The sequence below is a fragment of the Tachysurus fulvidraco genome, chromosome 25 (genome assembly GCF_022655615.1).
Source record: "Tachysurus fulvidraco isolate hzauxx_2018 chromosome 25, HZAU_PFXX_2.0, whole genome shotgun sequence".
NCBI lineage: Eukaryota > Metazoa > Chordata > Actinopteri > Siluriformes > Bagridae > Tachysurus > Tachysurus fulvidraco.
The window spans coordinates 10,211,403-10,230,850 of NC_062542.1; the positions used below are offsets into that span (position 1 = coordinate 10,211,403).

Sequence of the window (19,448 nt, forward strand, 5' to 3'; positions counted from 1 at the left end):
TTTGTTACAGGAAGCACTAATGGCAGCAGAGATCAGCTTCAAGAACATCAAAAGACATGATGTACAGGTACAGACCATCAGGATCTACCCATAGAATTTACATTTTGATTTATTTTAAGATTTATATGAATTCAATGTATTATAAAGGACGATTATTTTGCAAATTTTTAGACTTCAATTGTGTGTGTGAATGTACAGAAAATTGGCATGGCCTACTTAAATCACCTGGTGGAGAAGGGGGACTATGATGGTGCAGCAAGGTACTCGAACAGTTTCTGTTATATTAAAAAAAAAGTAGATATTGGTGTGAAATGCCACAGTGTCTCTCTGCTGTGTTTACAGAAAGTGTCAGAAGGTGCTAGGAAAGAATATGGATCTGTGGGAGAACGAAGTGTTCAGGTTTAAAACTATTGGACAACTGAAGGTACGTCATTCTGAAGCGGTACACGCTGAAATAAACTGACGACAGTTAGCCTTTGATTTGGTTTCATACGTTAATATATAAGACGTGAATTCCAGAATAAATTCTCATTTCAGAAATTGTGGAGAAAAAGTGTTTCTGCTATATTTATATAGCGAGTACACCAGTCTCCTTATACTGACAGTTTTTTCATTTTCCAATAGAACAGATTGACCTATTACATCTCCAGAGGGCAATAAGGCCTTTTTCAAAGTTCCCACACCGCTACACTTGTGATATACTTTTCTTGCTTTAATAAAATCTCTCGCAGCTCAGCCCCACATGTTACACTCTGCCATACAAGAATGTTACTCCGCTTATCTAAAACCTCTCTCTGACCCCTAGGCCATCAGTCAGTACTTACCCAGAGGAGATCTGCGCCTCAGACCTGCCATTTATGAGATGATCCTGCATGAATTCCTCAAGACCGACTATGAAGTCAGTGTTAAACTAGCTAAACTGATTCCACATTGGGACACAGGCTATGAATTACATTCCAGCTTATTTTGCTTGTTAGGTTTCACAGTTCAGCATATAATTAAGGTGCAGTGGTTAAATAAGTGACAGTTTGTAAAATACACTTGATTCCAATGTGTTTTCTTTTTTAATACTTGTCCTTCTTTACTAAATATTTTGTACCTTCCGAAACCAGTGTTTAAGTCCCAATAGCATCAGCAAGATATTATGCTTCTGTACTCCTAAAAACTGTCCTGTGCTCATAACACAACGTTTAATTTAAATTATCCTCCAAGCAATCATTCTTTCAAAACACTTAATACTGTATGGCTTACATAGTAGACAATTGTAGGAAAGTGATGATGTATAATAACCTCAGTTACTATCCTGTGTCACTCCCTTTTTACTCTTCTTCCTCTCATGTCTGGATTTGTCCTTGCCAATGTGACACGTGGTTCATGAGAGATAGAAATCTATATCCGGATTTCTTTAAAGCTGCTTAGTGTCAATTATTAAAATTGCTATATGAATAAAATGGAATTGAAATTGACTTCCTGTCTGCTGCAGGGTTTTGCCACACTCATCCGAGAGTGGCCAGGAGAACTCTACAACAACATGACTATAGTTCAGGCTGTGACAGACCACCTAAGAAAGGACTCCACCAACAGCATCCTGCTCACCACATTAGCTGAATTGTGAGTAGTGAAAACATAATGTGAAATGTGAAAACATTCCTTGTGTAGGATTTCATACTTATAATACTGCATTCATGAGTTATTTTTGGCATAATTGGCGATTATAAGGCGCTTACGAAACTTATAGTTATGCTTATATATAGCCAGTCCATTGCCATAGCCATAAACTATAAACAGTGTACATTTGGAAAGTATATATTATTCAAATCTTAGCAGGTCTCATGATTATGATTCAACCGATTTTCTGATTCGTGAAATGTTTCACAAATTTAAACTGATTTGTAACCAGTAATGAAAACAGATTCTGTTGTACAAAACTGCATACCAACACTTTAATTAGTGCTCTAATTAGATCTGAAATGTAATCAAGGTTGGTCCTTAAACTGACGGAATAAACACTAGATAAAAATTCAGAACAATATTATTTTGATTGTATGGCTAATGCCATACAATCTGAGTGAGACTCTAGTGCCAGTCACACGTTTTTAAAAGAAATACACTAAGAACACGAGTGGAGCATTAAAGTGCACTTCTCCATTCAGATGGGCAATTAACTTCAGGTGAAAAACATGGAGAGAATCAAATTGTTCTTCAAAATAAATGTAGAGCACAAAAGGGATTGGCTGTGCGCAAGTCGGACGCAACGTCCCACCAGCCGTATCTTCTAAACTCTGGCTCTGAGACTCTAGTGACTGTACCATTGCACACAGCATAGTAGTAACTCTGTGTAGAACACATCGGCTACTGAATGTTTAATCTCTGTCTCTAGATACACGTATGACCAGCGCTATGACCGAGCTCTGGAGATCTACCTGAGGCTGAGACACAAAGATGTCTACCAGCTTATTCACAAACACAACCTCTTCTCTGCGATTGAGGACAAAATTGTTCTGCTCATGGACTTTGACAAGGAGGTGAACCATCATTTCTCTGATGTTTGCTTTGTACAAGGAACTCATTTTATTCAAGTGGATAGATGATTTTGTCATTTTTAAAACATACAAAATAATGTTTGACTAATTATATGTCTTTATAAGATATAGTATTTATAATATAGTAAAACATTCAGTGAATTCAGTGTATGCATGGAAGTCTGGGAAAACCAGTCAGATATACAACAACATACATCTCTCTTTTAAACATGTACAGCCATGGCCAGACGTTTTGAAAATGACACACATATTTACATTCACCAAGTCTGTTTCAGTTTTTATGGCATATACTTGAAAATGTTTTAAAGTGATCAGATGAATTGCAATTAATTGCGAAGTCCCTCTTTGCAATGAAAATGAATAAAATTTTTCACTGCTTTTCTGCTCTGCCACAAATGGACCAGCTGGTGTTGACGAGGACAAGGCTGGAGATCACACTGTCATGCTGATTAAGTTAGAATAACAGACTGGAAGCTTTAAAAGAAGGGTGATGCATGAAATCGTTGTTCTTCCTCTGTTAATCATGGTTACCTGCTGTCCTGACTGCTTCACATGCAAGGATATGGCTGCTAGGAAGATTGCACCTAAATCAACTATTTATCGGATCATCAAGATCTTCAGTGAGAGAGGTTCAATTGTTGTGAAGAAGAATGCAAGAAAGTCCAGCAAGCACCAGGACCTTCACTTAATGTTGATTCAGCTGTGGCACCACCAGTGTAGAGCAGGTGTGAGTGCATCTGTAGTGCACAGTGAGGCGAAGGCTTTCAAGAAGGGCAGAAAGAAGCCACCTCTTTCCGGGAAAAACATCAGAGATGGACTGATATTCTGCAAAAGGTACAGGGATTGGACTGTTGAGGACTGGGGTAAAGTCATTGTCTTTGTCTCTGATGAATCCCCGTTTCTGATTTTTTGGGGCATCTGTAAACAAGCTTGTCCTGAGAAGAAAAGGTGAGCACTAGCATCAGTCCTGTGTCATGCCAACAGTAAAGCATCCTGAGACCATTCATGTGTCGGGCTGCTTCTCAACCAAGGGAGTGGGCTCACTCATAGTTTTACCTAAGAACACAGCCATGAACAAAGAATGGTACAAAAACAACTAGCAACTTCTCCCAACCATGCAATAACTTTTCGGCAATGTCAATGTCTTTTCCTGCAAGATGGAGAATCTTGCCATAAGGCAAAAGTGATAACTAAGTGGCTCTGGAAACAATACATCAAAATTTTGAGTCCATGGCCAGGAAACACCCCATACTTTAATCCCATTGAGTATTTGTAATCAATTCTCAAGGGGTGGACAGAAAAACCCACACATTCTGATAAACTTCAAGCATTGATCATGCAAGAATTGGCTGCCATCAGTCAGGATGTGGTCCAGATGTTGATTGACAGCATGCCAGGGCGAATTGTAGAGGTCTTGAATGTTTAACACTGCAAATATCGACTCTTCGCATTAAATGAATGTAATTATCAATGAAAGACTCTGACACTTATGAAATGCTTGTAATTATACTTCAGTATGCATACCATAGTAACATCTGGCAAAAAGATCTAAAAACACTGAAGCAGCAGACTTTGTGAAAATTAATATTCGTGTCATTCTCTTTTGATGACTTTTGGCCACAGCTGAATATATTTTATCAAAATGACCTGCATAGACTACCAAAATGACACACATAGCTCAGTTAAAGAGACAGATTTAGCCAACAGAATCGAACTGATTGAATAATTGAGTGATTATTTCCCCACCACTATTACTGTGACCAGATGTCATTTAACTGTAGAGACAAAGCTAAGGCTTGTTTAAATGCCACGAATGAACTTTATCTCTGGTGATGTGACAGACTGATGTGGAAAACACTAACAATTCAATTGAACACTCATTTACTTCACAAGTTTATTTGTGATTGAGAGATGTGTCTCAGTTCAAGATTAGCCTGTAGAGTTCATGCAGTGAAAATACAGAAAATTGTTCAAATCTGAGAATGTAAAGGGTTTTCCCATGATATCATCCATTTTTACTCAAGCACAAGAAAATTAATAGTACAGATGTTTTACTTTGGCAGTTATGGTCACTTAAAGAACTTAGTTATAGCGCTGATATGTTGAATTGGTGTGTATTATTGAACTGATGATTAACTCTGTAATAGATTGGCTTTGTCAGTGATGTATAGTTGGATGGGATGGGAAGAGAGCATTGATTACTTGTCTCACGTGTCTGAAAGATCCGCCTCATTCTCTCTCGGTTTCAGAAAGCTGTTGACATGCTGCTGGAGAATGAAGATAAAATATCGGTGAGTTCACCTTACTGCTCTCGGTAAAAACACACATACGCTGTTCACTGGTGTGTCTTGACTTTTTATTCCCACTTTCCTTCTTCAGGTGGACAGAGTGGTTGAAGAGCTGAAGGACAGACCTGAGCTGTTGCATGTGGTAAGCACTTTGTACACAAGAAGTCCAGCAGAATGTCTACATTAGATTTGAACAAGCTTCTCGTAATTGTACTCTACAGCACAACATTGATAACTGCTTGAATAACAGTGGTACATGAATGACTGCATACTGAACGAATACTGAACGAAAACAGTGCCCTCACAGTGCATTATGGGTATTCACTGTATCGTCTCCATAATTCTTTTGAACCCGTAGCATGGGATTTGGGATATTTCTATCATAATTTTACTCCAATTTTTGATTGAATAGTCAGATTTCATAATTAGCTTTCTTTTTTCTTACTCATTATGTTCCAGTGATGGTCTGTGCCATATTAATGAGAAGTCTCATATAGCAAATGTTGGCCTCTGGATCATTTTATCCAGAGCGACAAACTGCTTTGAAGTCTCTATCAATGAATACATAAACACTGGTTCACTAGGTTCCAGATTTATGATACCATCAATCTAAAACTCTGTTCAGGGTTTTTTCCCCTTCCTTTTTTTATATACACATAAAACAAACGGTAAATAAGTGCTAATAAGTGTTTCAGGAAAAGGTAGGTCTTTACCCGCTATTTTAAGATGGCCAGTGACTCAGCTGTTCGGACATCTAGGGGAAGTTCATACCACCACCTCGGTGCCAGAACAGAAAAGAGTCCTGCTGTATACCTCCCTCTTACCCTGAGAGATAGACACCTTCATAGAGATTGGATCCTTACTCTTCTACAAGATAGTGAGCGTGATGATGATGACTGCAGCATTAGCAGGACAGTTGAAGCTTTGGAAGCTGAAGAATAGAAAACTAATATTCTGCTGCATTGCTCTTTTTTGGTAGACATGAAGCGAGGGCTGAATCCCACTGGCATCAGTATTAGCAGGGCATCAGTAGAAATAGCCATTAGGCAGTCAGTACAGAATATGTCTTGGACAGCACTGAAGATCACGTTAGACCTAAACATTTAAGTCATTGTGTATTTTTGTTTAGGAAATACAGTCTAATATTCCGTGACTTCTTTGTGCTTTAATTAAGAACAGAACATTTTGTTGTAATTTCCCATCAACCCCAGCATTTACATGTCTTAATCACTTACACCTGATTTGTGTTAATCCTTTATATCACTGTTATGTTTTGCTATCTTTCTGTTTCTTTGTCAAGCCTTTGCTGTAATGTTTCACTGTGGCTGTGTGTGTGACGGTGTACAGTTTAACAAAATTACATTTTTTTAATTGACTTTTTTAACCTGATTAAATAATTTGCTAGTGGTCTTGACTAATCAAGCTCACAAACTGGAAAAAAAAGGGAACACACTATGCCATGATAAACATCAGATACACGTACCAACCTCTATCCTCCTTGTCTCTCTTCAATTGGTCACTTTATCGGCAGGTTCGTCGCAAAGATTATTATATCCGCTAAAAGTCGTATTTCACATTCTTATTGTGTCTAAAAGGGGACTCTTATTTTTCTTGCTCTCAGTACCTGCACAAGCTGTTTAAAAAGGACCACCACAGGGGCCAGAGATATCACGAGAAGCAGATCAGTCTGTATGCGGAATATGATCGAGCCAACCTTCTCCCCTTCCTCAGAGACAGCACTCACTGCCCACTGGAGAAGGTACAGCTGTTTAGCACGTTTCTATGCACGTCTGATTAATCTGTCCACAAGTGAAACGTACATTTTCAGCCTGTTCTTCAATTGTAGGCCTTGGAGATCTGCCAGCAGAGACACTTTGTGGAGGAAACAGTCTTTCTGCTCAGTGAGTCCATCCTTCTGTGGGCTTATTTAAAAGAACTGCTCTGATGCTTCTCAAAAGCTTAAGCTAGTCAAGTAGAAGCAAAGAGCAGATAGTGGGAACTAAATAAAATATCATTCAGCTGTTTGAGAGTCACCTCTTAAAGCAGTTCTGCATGAAATCTTTCTCCTTGATAAGGAAGTACTTTCTTGTAGTATTAAACATTTCAATTTCAGTGTTGATTTAGGCATTATTTCTAAGAATTGGGGATATCTGAATGATTTTCATTAATCAAAAACCTTTTAAATGTGCATGTTATTTAAATACATGAGCGCCAATACTTAGCATTCAATGCTAAAACATTAAACTTTTTTCCCTCGTCAATTCTTTTTTTTTCACACTATCTAACTAGAAACTTTTGACTGAGAAACTTGATTTATTTTGTTATTTATGGTATACATTTTAAAACAAAGTTATGAAAGAATATACACTTGTAGGCACTTTATTTGCAAATTGTCTTAGCAGAACACCATTTGGGATTCAGAATAATTACGCCAATTTGAAATTTATTAAGAAACGACTCACGCTTTTCATCAGTCAGTAGTTAGTATAGTATAGTTACACATAATGTTTTGGAAAATCCATTTAACCACTTCATTTCATTATATTACTTATATAACCACTTATTACTTACATCCTCCATCCTCTTTTTTTAAGTTACTAAGTAAAAAAAAATAAAAAATTGTCATGTTACTAAGAAAACTCTCCTGAAGCTTTTCAAACTTTTTTCCTTCATGCTCGAATCTAATAACAATTTTGTTTAAATCTCTTTGATGCGGCACATAATCAGTTGTCAAACCAATCAAACTTGAGAACTCAACAACACTGCAGCATAAAGAGAATTAACCTTCTGACCAACAAGGGTGGAAAATATTTTACTATACTCAAGTAATATTTTGGCTTTTTTTTTTTACTTTACAGGAGTAAAGTAAATTAGCGTTTAACATTTTTAGATAAGTACTAAATGCTACGTTTCATCTGAAACCTGACAGGCATTAACTTCATCAGTTAAAAACATTTATATACTTGTGAGGACATTTAAAAGTAGCAAACGTATAGTCATCAATCTTTGGCCTTGTACTTAGACTTCTAATGGAGGAAGATTTCAGAGAAATGAATGACTGCTACCACTGTGGGGTTTAAAGGCTGTGATTCTGAATCTACGTATAATTCTGGCTATGATCAAGAAACTATGATCAAGAAACGAAAACGGGGACAAACTTACAATATTAAAAACAACTCTAAACACTAATAAAGTATGGATTCTTAAGTATTGATATATGTGAAGTATAAAGTTTTGGGTATTAAGCTGGTAAAAAAATAAGTTTGTTCTATGTCACATAGTAAACTTTTACCCCAATAGGATTTATCACACTTTTCATGCTCCATCTTGCTCCAGGTCGCATGGGGAACTGCAGGCGGGCGTTGCAGATGATCATGGAAGAGCTGGGAAATGTCGATAAGGCCATCGATTTTGCTAAAGAGCAGGATGATGCTGAACTGTGGGAGGATCTCATCTCTTACTCCATAGATAAACCACGTATGTCTAGTCTGAGCTTGCTGTCATGCTGTTTCATTTTAAAACCACAAATTTACCAGTGCTATTTGTCCAACAGCACCAGACATGTTTGAAATATTCTGCAATGCTGATATTCGTGAAAGATTTGAAAGTACACCGCAGTGTACTAAAGAACACACAATATTGCTAATCCGACCTCACACGCTCTCTCCAGCCTTCATCACAGGCCTCCTGAACAACATAGGAACCCACGTGGACCCCATTCTCCTAATCCATCGCATTAAAGAAGGCATGGAGATCCCAAATCTCAGAGACTCACTCGTCAAAATCCTGCATGATTACAATCTACAGGTAGAGTCAGCCATTACACTACTGTTTTAAAGCACCTTTGGGTAAAGGGTACTCTACTGTATATGAACGTGATTTAGTGCTGAGAGTCAAAATTTAGGTTTATGGTTAGATTCTGTTAGATGTGTTTTTTCATCAATATTAATCTCTAGGTAAAACAAGTAAAAATTCAAACTCCACATCGAATGCTGTTATAAGAACATAAACAATGGCAGGGTGGTGAGATGAAGCAGGGATACTGTTACCGTTACACTTCTGTCATGTTTCTCATCACATCACCGACGCAACAAATATATGAGCAGAATATTTTTTCCCCCCGAATCATAGAGCTGCTATAATGAAATATGGTACATGGCATGTTAGTTGATAATCTTCAGGTCATCAGCAAACTGAAATTTATTCCTCTTATACTGCAGCAATATTTTAAATATTTTATTAACACAACCTCCTTATACTTTATACTTTATAATAATTTATAAGCACACCAGGTGAGTTCCTATCATCACTTGCTATACAAAAAGTCCTTCCCTCACCAGCCTCTTTTTCTCCTTTTTAAATTGGAAAGGAAAAACACAGCTTGTCATTTTACAGAGACGAAAAAGTAAAGGTTTTGCTGTGTCTGAAAGCCTAAAGCTTTCTAACCCGTTAAACATGGAACCCTGTGTAAGTGGTTATTCATAATAACTTATTCCAAAGAAAATGAATAAAAATAATAATAAAATGTTTGGGCATCTCTGCATTTACATCTTAGCTAAAATGTCAAATATGTAAAGACCTCAAGTTTCTCAGCATCTTCATGCATCTCCCTTTAGATTTTATTGCGAGAAGGCTGTAAGAAGATCCTGGTAGCAGATTCACTCTCACTGCTGCAAAAGATGCACAGAACCCAGATGAGAGGCGTCCGAGTGGACGGTACAGCGGCAGTCACAGCATTTCACCCAGTTGTGAATTTGTGTATTCCAGAAAATCATTTATTAATGTCATGTTGATTTTGTTGTTTTGTAGAGGAGAACATCTGTGAAGCATGTCATGTCACAATTCTGCCAGCAGGTATGATTTGTAGATGAAATTCTGTGCCATAAGCCTGACATTGTCATGTTATAAAGCCACCATAGCAGGTGCCATGCTGTCATGAACCGATCCATACTCCCAGCTTATGATGGTTTCATGATTGGCCCTTCATGTGGACCAGTTAGTTGTCATCTGGTCTTATTTTACAGAAAAATTAGGTTTGTATCTTAGCACTTCTACAAAAAGCAGGTTATGCCCAAATTTCGTTGCCATCGTAGATGTGTACCAGGGTATGTTCAGTTCTAGACCATTTCACCTGGGGAGGCCAAGCTGGGGCCAGTTGTATTGTTAGAGGGGCCAGTTACATTTAGACCTTATTTTTGTCATATCACTTTCTGCACTGCACTGCAGGCATTAACAGGCAAAATACCATGTTTATAATCATTCAACAATGTATTTGCATTTCAATTTTATTTTTTACATTTGCATTACATATTCAGTCACAGTAACAGTATTCTACGATTTTTGTGTTTCTTTTGCAAAAAGATCAGCATCATCAATATCAGCTTTCCTCCGCGTTGGACGAAATACACAAGTCTCTATGTGCGAACACCTGAGACAGATTCCAAGGGACCGTCTGCAAAGTGCAAAACCCGAAAAGCGAATACAAAAAAACAGTCAATCACTTCACTGTAATACACTGTACTGTCACCAAATTCAGATCGCACACCACTGATGTCCTGATAGTTATACTACAACACCTACAGTCATGTGTGAGCTGAATTTGGTGACAGTACACAGTGCATTACAGTGAAGTTATTGACTGTTTTTGTAGTATTCGTTTTTCGGGTTTTGCACTTTGCAGACGGTCCCTTGGAATCTGTTTCAGTCGTCTGCACATAAAGACTTATGTATTTTGTCCACCATGGAGGAAAGCTGATTTTGAGGAAAATTGGGTTGAAGCTGCCTCTCTATATTATTACTATAAAAAAGAGGTGTTATTTGTGTAGTAACAGCGTTTAGCTCAGGAGTTATTGACTCAGGGAAACTCCAATCTGTGAATATTCGGCCAACTTTACTTAAGTGAGATTAGCTGATCTAACGTTATGCATTTCTTCTGTAATGCATTTAATACAAATACAATATATTAACAACTTTACTCACCTCTATATTTCCTTCTTTGCTTAATATTCGCACTTTCACCAATTTCTGAGTAGAAAAAACCTGCAGATGAATGTTCTGTTGTGTTCCGCTTTATGCAGTCCCTCTAAAAAATGTGTGGGTTACATTTCTGATCCGCGTTGCCACTGTCTAACAGAAGTGAAAAACAACGATCACAGTTTTATGAAAATTATTTTACACTCCACATTTAGGGGGCCACAGCTTGTTGTCACAGGGGCACTGCCCCCCCCCTCCATATTCATATTCAGATACATGACTTGGTTATATCTTTATAATGCAAAGTTCATTATAGTATTAATTGCTGCTTTTACAATATAAAAATTCCCCATTGCTGTCATTTAAATATTTCCAGCTGACTATCGGTACCTTTCACAAAACAAATCTGTATATATCTTCTGTGTGGTTTAACATAACAGATCTTGTGTGTGTTTTAGACACGGCTCAAGCCTTCAGTGTCGTGGTCTTCCACTGCAGGCACATGTTCCATAAAGAGTGTCTCCCTTCACCAGGAACAGTAAGCTTTTTCTCCTAATATATGACACTGTGAATACTGTCTTCTGTCTCTGTACCTAGCTTCAAGATTTTAAATGAATTTCCGACTTTCAGTGTCGTTTTTAAGTTCTATCATTTCTGTCGGTTTTAGTATCTTTACTGAGATTCCTCTGACTTTAAAGAGGAATTATTAAATGTTCAGCCTCAGAGGTAATATTCCTAGTTTGCTTTGCATGTATTTCTATGCATTTTATTACATTTTTTGTATATATTAAATATCTAAAGAACCTGAAGAACTATGACTTCTATTGTCTATTATTCTGTTCATAATGCAAAGTATCATGCATTTAACCTTAAATAAAACAGCCGCACAGTAAACGCTGAAAAGTTTTAGGTTTAAATTAGTTGAGAATCATTAAGTCTGGTAAATGAGGCACGTAACCACAGACAAACCCATGTTGTCTTTCGTTTTCTAGATTCCAGGTGGACAGTACTGCAACATCTGCAGTGCCAAGCGAAGAGGTCCAGGCAGCGGCATTCTAGAGATGAAGAAATAGTGTCCTTACTTACTAAACGTGAACTTTGTTATTGGGAACATTACACAAGTCTGAGGCTCTGCTATCAAATATTTAAGAATCTTTTTTTTTTACATGTTCATGCCTTTTTTTTTTTTTTGCACAATGCTTATAAATTGTTCTGACATGGATTACTTACATAAATTTGCCCTGTAAGTAATTTGCCTGTAATTTATGTGGATAAAGCAGAAGAACAGGAACAGCAGTAGGTGTTTGAGCATGTGTGTGGATAGAAGGACTGACAAATGTTATGTTATAGTTTTACATTTATAGAGATGAAGGCAATCAGTATTGTACATTATTGTCTTTAATGTAAATTATACACACTAAACGTCTCAATAGTTTTTCGTGTCTGAACGGGTTTCTTTACGCTTCCGGTCTTTTATTAATTAGCTGCTTTTTCTGTCTGAGAAAAAGAAGCCTGGATTTTAATGCCCGTGTTCCTGCACAAGGACACACAGACTAGCTAAAAGGTTGGAAATGACCATCTTCATAAATGTGCACATTGTGGCCATGGGATTAGAATGAGTGTGAACCTGAAGCTTATGATCTGCTCTGGTTTGTGATCTTAATAACCAACCATAATGATTAACCATCTTTAGTTCCTGACAGCTTTTCTATACTAATTCTAAAAACTCTTGGACTATTCAACAGCTCCAAAACCGTAAAGATTCAGTAAAGACACTTCAGAGGGTTACACTTTAATTCTGGTTTGCCAATCATGAAATCCCATTAAAAAGTATATTGAAAAGGGTAGAAAGAGAGGAAAAGGGGAAAACATTAAATGGAAACAGTTAATCAAAAAGGGTGGGTTTTTTCTAGACATAAGCTTTGCAGCAAATTCATAGTTTTTGCAATAAACAATCAGAGTGCTCAAGCAGAGTCCAGGAAAGAAAAATGATTTCAACTACAACTTAGCACTACAGTCCAGTACAAGGAAGCAGGGAGGTGGTTTTTATTCCTCAAAGTGGTAAAACTGAGGCAAACATCAGTTTTCCTCATACTCAGCAACTGTCTCTCCAGAGGATGATAGACATTTCTCTCTCTCGTATATATTTATATATTTCAAATCACTATGCTTTTACTCTTTACAGTAAGGCCACTTTTAATAGAATCAATTCAAATATCACAAGCTTTAGAGCCCCAAAAGAAAGAACATGGGCGAGAGAAAAGAAACTTTCAAGTTTAGGATGAAGTGTTAAGTGCTCCTCTTCAGCTGGGATTGTGACCAGGCCCAAGGACTGGCTGTCACCAGGTTAAGCACAGATCTGTATCTGAGGTAGTCTTTACCCTCTCCTCTGGCCTGACCAGAACAATCCCGCTGTACTCGCATCATGAACAGAAAACATCTTCACTGCAAGAGTTCTGTTGATTTAGCAAAGCAAAAAAAAATAGATGTGTGTAATTTCAACAGAAGTTCAATTGATCACATAAGAGTCCATCATCAGAGAGGGCTTTCTCAAGAGTTCAGCTGATGTCCCATTGTGCAGCTCTCCAACCATCCACTGCTCTGTATAAATCCACCATCACAGAAGTTTGCTTGTTTCCACTGTCTTAAGAATTTTAAAGTCACTCAGCTCCGCAGCCTTTTGGATGTGTTCAAAATGAGATAACCTTGGCCAGCCAAGTGTGAGTGAAATACTTGAGGGCACGGTCCTAATGTTTTTGTGGGGTGCAGGTGTGTGTGTGAGAGAATTAAGAGAGTAAAAGAGAGGAAATGTAGTATGTGTGTGTGTGTGTGTGTGTGTGTGTGTGTGTGTGTGTGTGTGTGTGTGTGTGTGTGTGTGTGTGTGTGTGTGTGGTGCATCTCCATCATGATCAGGACTGCATCAGCACAGAGGTGGGTCATCTCACCCTGTGGTTCGGACTGCACCGTTGGTGGTGGGCTGAGGGGTGAGGACAATGTTGTTTATTTATCCTCAAGAACTGCAAACTGGTTGTCTAACTGTAAATGCTGTACGGATCCTTGACCTTCGCCTTCTCTGGCACGACTCTTGTGTTTGACCACCTCAAACGTCTTCTCAATCTCTCGGTCCCTAATGGAAAAGAAAATAAAACTCAATTGTGCACAGTTTTAAAAGCACCACCAGTTTGTTTGTTCCTCTTCACAAATGACTGGACACATGATGTTTCTAGAGACTGCTGTATGTAAAAATCCCAGATCAGGAATTTCTGAAATGCTCACACAGTCAGAGATCACACTTTTCTTAATTCTGATATTTGATACGAACATTACTTGAAGCTTTTGACGTGTATGTGCAAATAGTGAAATTTAAAGGGCTGGCCAATTAAATAACAGAATATTACAATAACTGTGTTTAGCTAAGTAGTCCTGGTAAATAAGTGAGAACATCATTCTCTAAAATGCCCATAGTGGCCTGAAGTGCAGTATTTGTCTGGTTGCTGTGTAGTACTGCATGAATGTGTCACTTACCGTTTCCTAATTAATTTCTATTCAGTTTCCAACATATTTAAAACATACATATATTAGTATTTGAGGATGTTGTATTCTCACTACCTGTCATATTTGGGTGAGCTTGTGCCCATGATAGCCTCAGATTCCTGTTTTTGGCTGACAGAAATAGAACCCGATGTGGTCTTTTGCTTCTTCTGATTGATTGTATTGTGCTACAATTGGCTGTTTAATAAGAACTCCAGCACATTTATGCAGTTTCCGAAAGTGGACAGTCATTGATTTATTTTAAAAAAAATTCTCCTACTGGACATGGCTCCCCATTCCAAAAAACAAGCTGAAGGCTAAGCAGTAACCAAAACAGAATGGGTAACTTGTTAGGACAGTTAGTGATCCAGATTAAAGATGATCATCATACTTGCGAGTCTCCACGTGTTTGGCAGTTGCAAGAAGTGAAGGGAACTGTGCATCATTGAAGATCTCTGGAGGCCCCTGTGTTGGCACCTTTTTTGACGAACCTAACCGAGCCCCAGGGGGACGATACACACCAGCAGGCTTCGACTCAGGAATCTCTTTTTCCTCTGCAAAATGCAAACAGTTAAATTAACAACATTGCTATTTAACAGGTTTCAGAGTTTAGGTGTGTTTTAGGGAAATCAGTGAATTTATTCTCTTTTTTTTTCACTACATAGTGTTCTGGAAAGATGTCTTGTACAATCAATACAATCAATAAAAGCCCTGGGACATACTGGATACTGCAATTTAGCTATGGTACAATGAGTACAACATGCACATTTAATAACCTATGACCATAAATATGAGCCAAAGGAAAAGGCTAATTTTGTCCAAGTTCTTAACTGTTTAATAACCAGACTATCAAACCTGGTGATGCACTGAACTTGAACATGAGAGGAAGACTGAAAAAGGACCTTCTTTGTTTTCACTAGTTTAAAAACTTCCCATAGCCATGTAATGCTCCAGTTCTCAAAATCGCTACTGTTTAGATTATTTATACTACAAAATGGACAGGTCCTGCACACTTGTCAAACACATGATATTGGCACTCTATCCAGCTAGATTAGACATCCTTATTAAGATTAATTTAAGATCTCACCTATTTCTAATGTTTTAATTTTTAATATACAATTTCAATAAATGTTTTGAGAAGTGATAACTGCATTTCATTATTTGTATATCCAAGTACATGGATTCAGAGAGGAAATGGTGTTTCAATTGTGCCAGCTCTCTCCTACTTCCTGTGGCAAGTAGCCAGAGAACTGCCAAATCTTTAAACCATGTGTTTGTTTACTTACCCACAGGGGCAGCTGGTGGAGGAGGTCCAGATTTGTTCCAAGGCCCAGATACTTTATCTCCACTGACCATTATGTTCTCACCATTCTCATCCACCTCCTCCTTCTCATACTCTTCCTCCTCTTTTTCATCACTATGAGAAATATGGAAATTTACACCATTAATACCTAAAAATGCATGAAATGACATCAACAACACCATGCAAAGATTGATAACCATACTGTCAAATTAAAATGTATGGCAGAGTTAAGCACTAAAAGCATACAGGATAATGGGTGGCTGCTAAATAAAATAAATAAGCCATGGATGAGTCATCTTTCACATTGCCAGCAGAGTTTGGTCCTTACGTTATCTGCAGAGCCTGAAGCCTCAGGCCAGTGTAGTCCACCTCCTTCTGCTCAAACTCTTTCCATTCCTCATCCTCCTGCAGACAGAAAAGCAAAAGAATAAAACATCAGACCATCAACTTACTGTATCAGCACTAACCAACACTGAATTAAACCAAACACATCACACCAATTTACCTACAGCTCTGTATATACTTATATGAAAATGAACAATCAGCATTCAAGGACTTGACTCTGCTTACATGAATTAGCACGAATGAACTGCTATAGTGTTCAAATTAACAGCATATTATAAAAGAATTGATGAAGTTACCATTAATGTTTACTATTAAAATCATTTTATTAAGACGTGTTCTTTAGCTGTAAAGATGCAGATTCAGCAGAGGAAAATTTAAATGATGCTGACTCAGTACATTGGAAAAAGGCTGAGACTGACTGCTGAATATGAAGCTGGCCATCTCCTGGGTAATCCGGAGAGGACATACAAATTTGTTCTAATTACCATAGGCTGTATAAAAAAACAATCTGCCATGTTCCGTGAAGGTAAATGGTAAGTGAACATTTCCAATCATGTGAATTAATTACAGATTACATTACATTTGTCCTAAACTGTAATCCAAATTTCCCATTACCCCATTATGATACGAAGCACAGTGAATATTAATCTTCTATGTAAATGAGTGTTACAAAGCTGTTTCCAATGTCCAGTCCCACAAGGCACCCATTAACACTAGTAATACAGGCTTTAATAATTAATACAGAAATAATACAGACTACAGCAACTGAAAATAACGGCGGTATTTTATGTAGGTGACATTATGTAGCTATACATGAATGTGTTGGAGTGTGTTAAGTTTGGCATTTGGGGAGGATTTTTGTTTGGGTATTAAATCTTCACAAAACTGGAAACACATCTTTAAAATTTTCCTCAGAAAGACTGCACACACACAATGAAAATGAGAGCTATGAAACTGAGCTATGAAAATGACTAATATGAAGCAAAGTGCATTTGCATAATGCTTCTGCCTTTTTGCACAAAATGTGATACACATGCATAGTTTCTCAGTAAGCGGTGCCAAAACACTAAACACTGTAAATGTTCTGTAAGCACACATCTGTTCATGTAGATATTTTGTGTTACATGCTCTAACTGTAACTGGCTCAGTTGACTGAAATCTGCCTACCATTTGCCAATCAGCCTTCACCGTGGCTTATCACTGGGTCACCAAACTCGAACAGTACATTATCTAGCTTTTCTTGGGTGTTCTTTGTAAGCTCAAAAGCATTGGCCAATACTATATAAAGTCATACTGTGACCCCAAACATCCCAGCAATGGCTTTAGAACACACTCTTGATCAAGGAGCTCACAGCACACTAACTTTCACGTTTTACACACAGACTTAAAAAGAAAAAAAAACCCCACAATCTCCCTTTTCTGCTCCCAAACTTTACAGGCCAGTGTCAGATCTTTATTGTGCTGTATGAGTGATACAGATAAGCTGGATATTTTCAGGAGACCTAGCAACCAGACTTCTGGAAATAACCTAGAGGAATTCTTCCAATCCGACAGATAACCATATGGCTGCATTACACCATCACAATACTATTGCCTTTAAGGTGCTATTTCAAGTGGTGACCCTTTTTGTCCAGTATGTGTCAATATAGTACACGGACAGATAGATTTACGTTAACTTTTTACACAAATAAAACCGTTCAACGGTCAGTGTAACTAGTTAGCTAGCTAGCACTGCTAACTTATAGCACAACCTTGATAAGACTTCAACTCGCCTGTAAATATTTAAATATTATACCTTAAAACACCAAGTACTTCTAAAATGTTATGTTTTCAAGCTTTTGTGACGATTTTTCTGTAAATTCGGTATAACAGCGTTAGTTCCGTTATATAAGAACTACGCATAAACTAGCAAGCTAACTTTGCTAACAGATTTAACGTTAGCGCCCATAAATGAAGTAAAAATGTAGCACGTCAGAATACAGATATTTAACTCGTTTCAGTAAGTGGAGTTTGAAGCAGCTCGTTATTCCACACGTCCTCAGTAAATCACGATGCTAACTCAGCTACCGAAAGCTCTAGAAATGACACGATGACTCTGCAGCACCTGAACTCAGGATCTAACGCGCGATTATTGCGCATAAATAACTAATAAATTGCAGCGCGGTGTTAATATATTAACCCTAACTGGCTTGGACATGCCTGGAGCTTCAGTTAGCCGGCCGCCATGTGGATAGATTCAGTTCTTGAATTAGCCCATCATGTTAGCATGCTAGCCTGACTCTAGTAGCATAGCGTAGCATAGCATCTAAGCTAACCATCAGTTCACTGGCTAAAGCTAGCATTAGCGTTACTTCAGCTCCACTCGTGAGTTTGGCCGCACAGATGATTTACCTTCTCAATGGTCGGATCTTGGTTGTCGTTTTTCATCGATTTCTCCTTTTCTTTCCTGGTCTTCTTCACCGCGGCCGCCGGCGCGCTCACCGGACCCGCGTCTTTCCCTTTGCCCTTTTCTTTCTTCTTCTTTTTATCCCGCTTAGCAAAGAAGTCGTCGAGGCTCTTTTCCACACCGGGTGTCGCAACCTCCGCCATTTTCTCTAAGAATTCTTAATCTTCAACCTAAATTCTCAAAGAGCAAGTCGAGCTGTCAGATAATGATTTATACATCGGGGAATACAATCTTTAAATAGCTTCCCACCGCGTACGTGTGTCAAAAACTCAAACACGAAACACGCCCCGGCTTTCTGGTGCCGCTACACTAACCAGCTGTAAGTGTGACTTGTTGGTGCTGTTTGACACGCTACTCAAACCACGCTCCAAACCGCACACTACCCTACTATATAGTGTGCCAATAACAGCTCCAGTCCAACGCTGCGGTACACACTATTAAGCACGTTAGTATGCGGTTTTGGACGGAGCCATTCAACAAACGAACCAACCGGATGGAGTTTCATCCCAAACCTGATTACCCCGGATTTTAAAACTTGCCTGGCTTTCGACCCTAAGAGTGTTGTTGACGAGTACAAATAAATCAATTAAATAAATAAATACGCTAATCGTTTAGGAAACAGACAGCTATAGGGTTATAAAATTCTTTCGAACCTTAAACTGACACAGCAACAACAAGAAGTTTATATTTAAAATGACACAGAGTTCAGAATAGAATCAGAATCAGAATCAGAATTAGGTTTATTGGCCGAGTGTGTTAATGCTGACGCACACAAGGAATTTGGTTCCAGCTGTTTGTGACTCTCAAAAGTACAGATATAAATAACTTTATACTACACAAGACAAGACAAAACAGACATAAATAACACTATACTATACAAGACAAGATAATACAGTCAAATAACACTATACTATACAAGACAAGATAATACAGACAAATAACACTAAACTATACAAGACAACACAGACTATACAAGACAATACAGACGATGAGATACTGTACAATACAGACTGTGTATT

The 19,448-nt window shown here is 38.0% G+C and overlaps 2 protein-coding genes across 2 annotated transcripts in view; one reads left to right on the forward strand and one right to left on the reverse strand.

Annotated features, from left to right (window-relative positions):
- vps41 (VPS41 subunit of HOPS complex) overlaps positions 1-12,239 on the forward strand; it is a 37,688-nt gene extending 25,449 nt beyond the window's left edge. The window contains exons 14-29 of the mRNA XM_027173367.2: positions 11-67; positions 199-260; positions 343-424; positions 806-898; positions 1,484-1,611; positions 2,381-2,525; positions 4,793-4,834; positions 4,923-4,973; positions 6,453-6,590; positions 6,678-6,732; positions 8,168-8,308; positions 8,502-8,638; positions 9,448-9,547; positions 9,641-9,685; positions 11,263-11,342; positions 11,797-12,239. Of these exons, the coding sequence (XP_027029168.2) occupies positions 11-67; positions 199-260; positions 343-424; positions 806-898; positions 1,484-1,611; positions 2,381-2,525; positions 4,793-4,834; positions 4,923-4,973; positions 6,453-6,590; positions 6,678-6,732; positions 8,168-8,308; positions 8,502-8,638; positions 9,448-9,547; positions 9,641-9,685; positions 11,263-11,342; positions 11,797-11,877 (1,437 nt within the window). The 3' untranslated portion in view covers positions 11,878-12,239. The remainder of the gene's footprint in view (positions 1-10; positions 68-198; positions 261-342; positions 425-805; positions 899-1,483; positions 1,612-2,380; positions 2,526-4,792; positions 4,835-4,922; positions 4,974-6,452; positions 6,591-6,677; positions 6,733-8,167; positions 8,309-8,501; positions 8,639-9,447; positions 9,548-9,640; positions 9,686-11,262; positions 11,343-11,796) is intronic.
- Positions 12,240-13,628: 1,389 nt separating this feature from the next.
- Positions 13,629-19,102, reverse strand: cdv3 (carnitine deficiency-associated gene expressed in ventricle 3). Its single transcript, XM_027173381.2, has 6 exons — positions 18,969-19,102; positions 18,375-18,599; positions 15,967-16,043; positions 15,622-15,752; positions 14,727-14,889; positions 13,629-13,931 (listed from the first exon to the last, which is right to left on the reverse strand). The coding sequence occupies exons 2-6, from the start codon at positions 18,570-18,572 to the stop codon at positions 13,805-13,807; spliced, it is 696 nt and encodes a 231-aa protein (XP_027029182.1). The 5' UTR covers positions 18,573-18,599; positions 18,969-19,102; the 3' UTR covers positions 13,629-13,804.
- Positions 19,103-19,448: the final 346 nt, after the last annotated feature.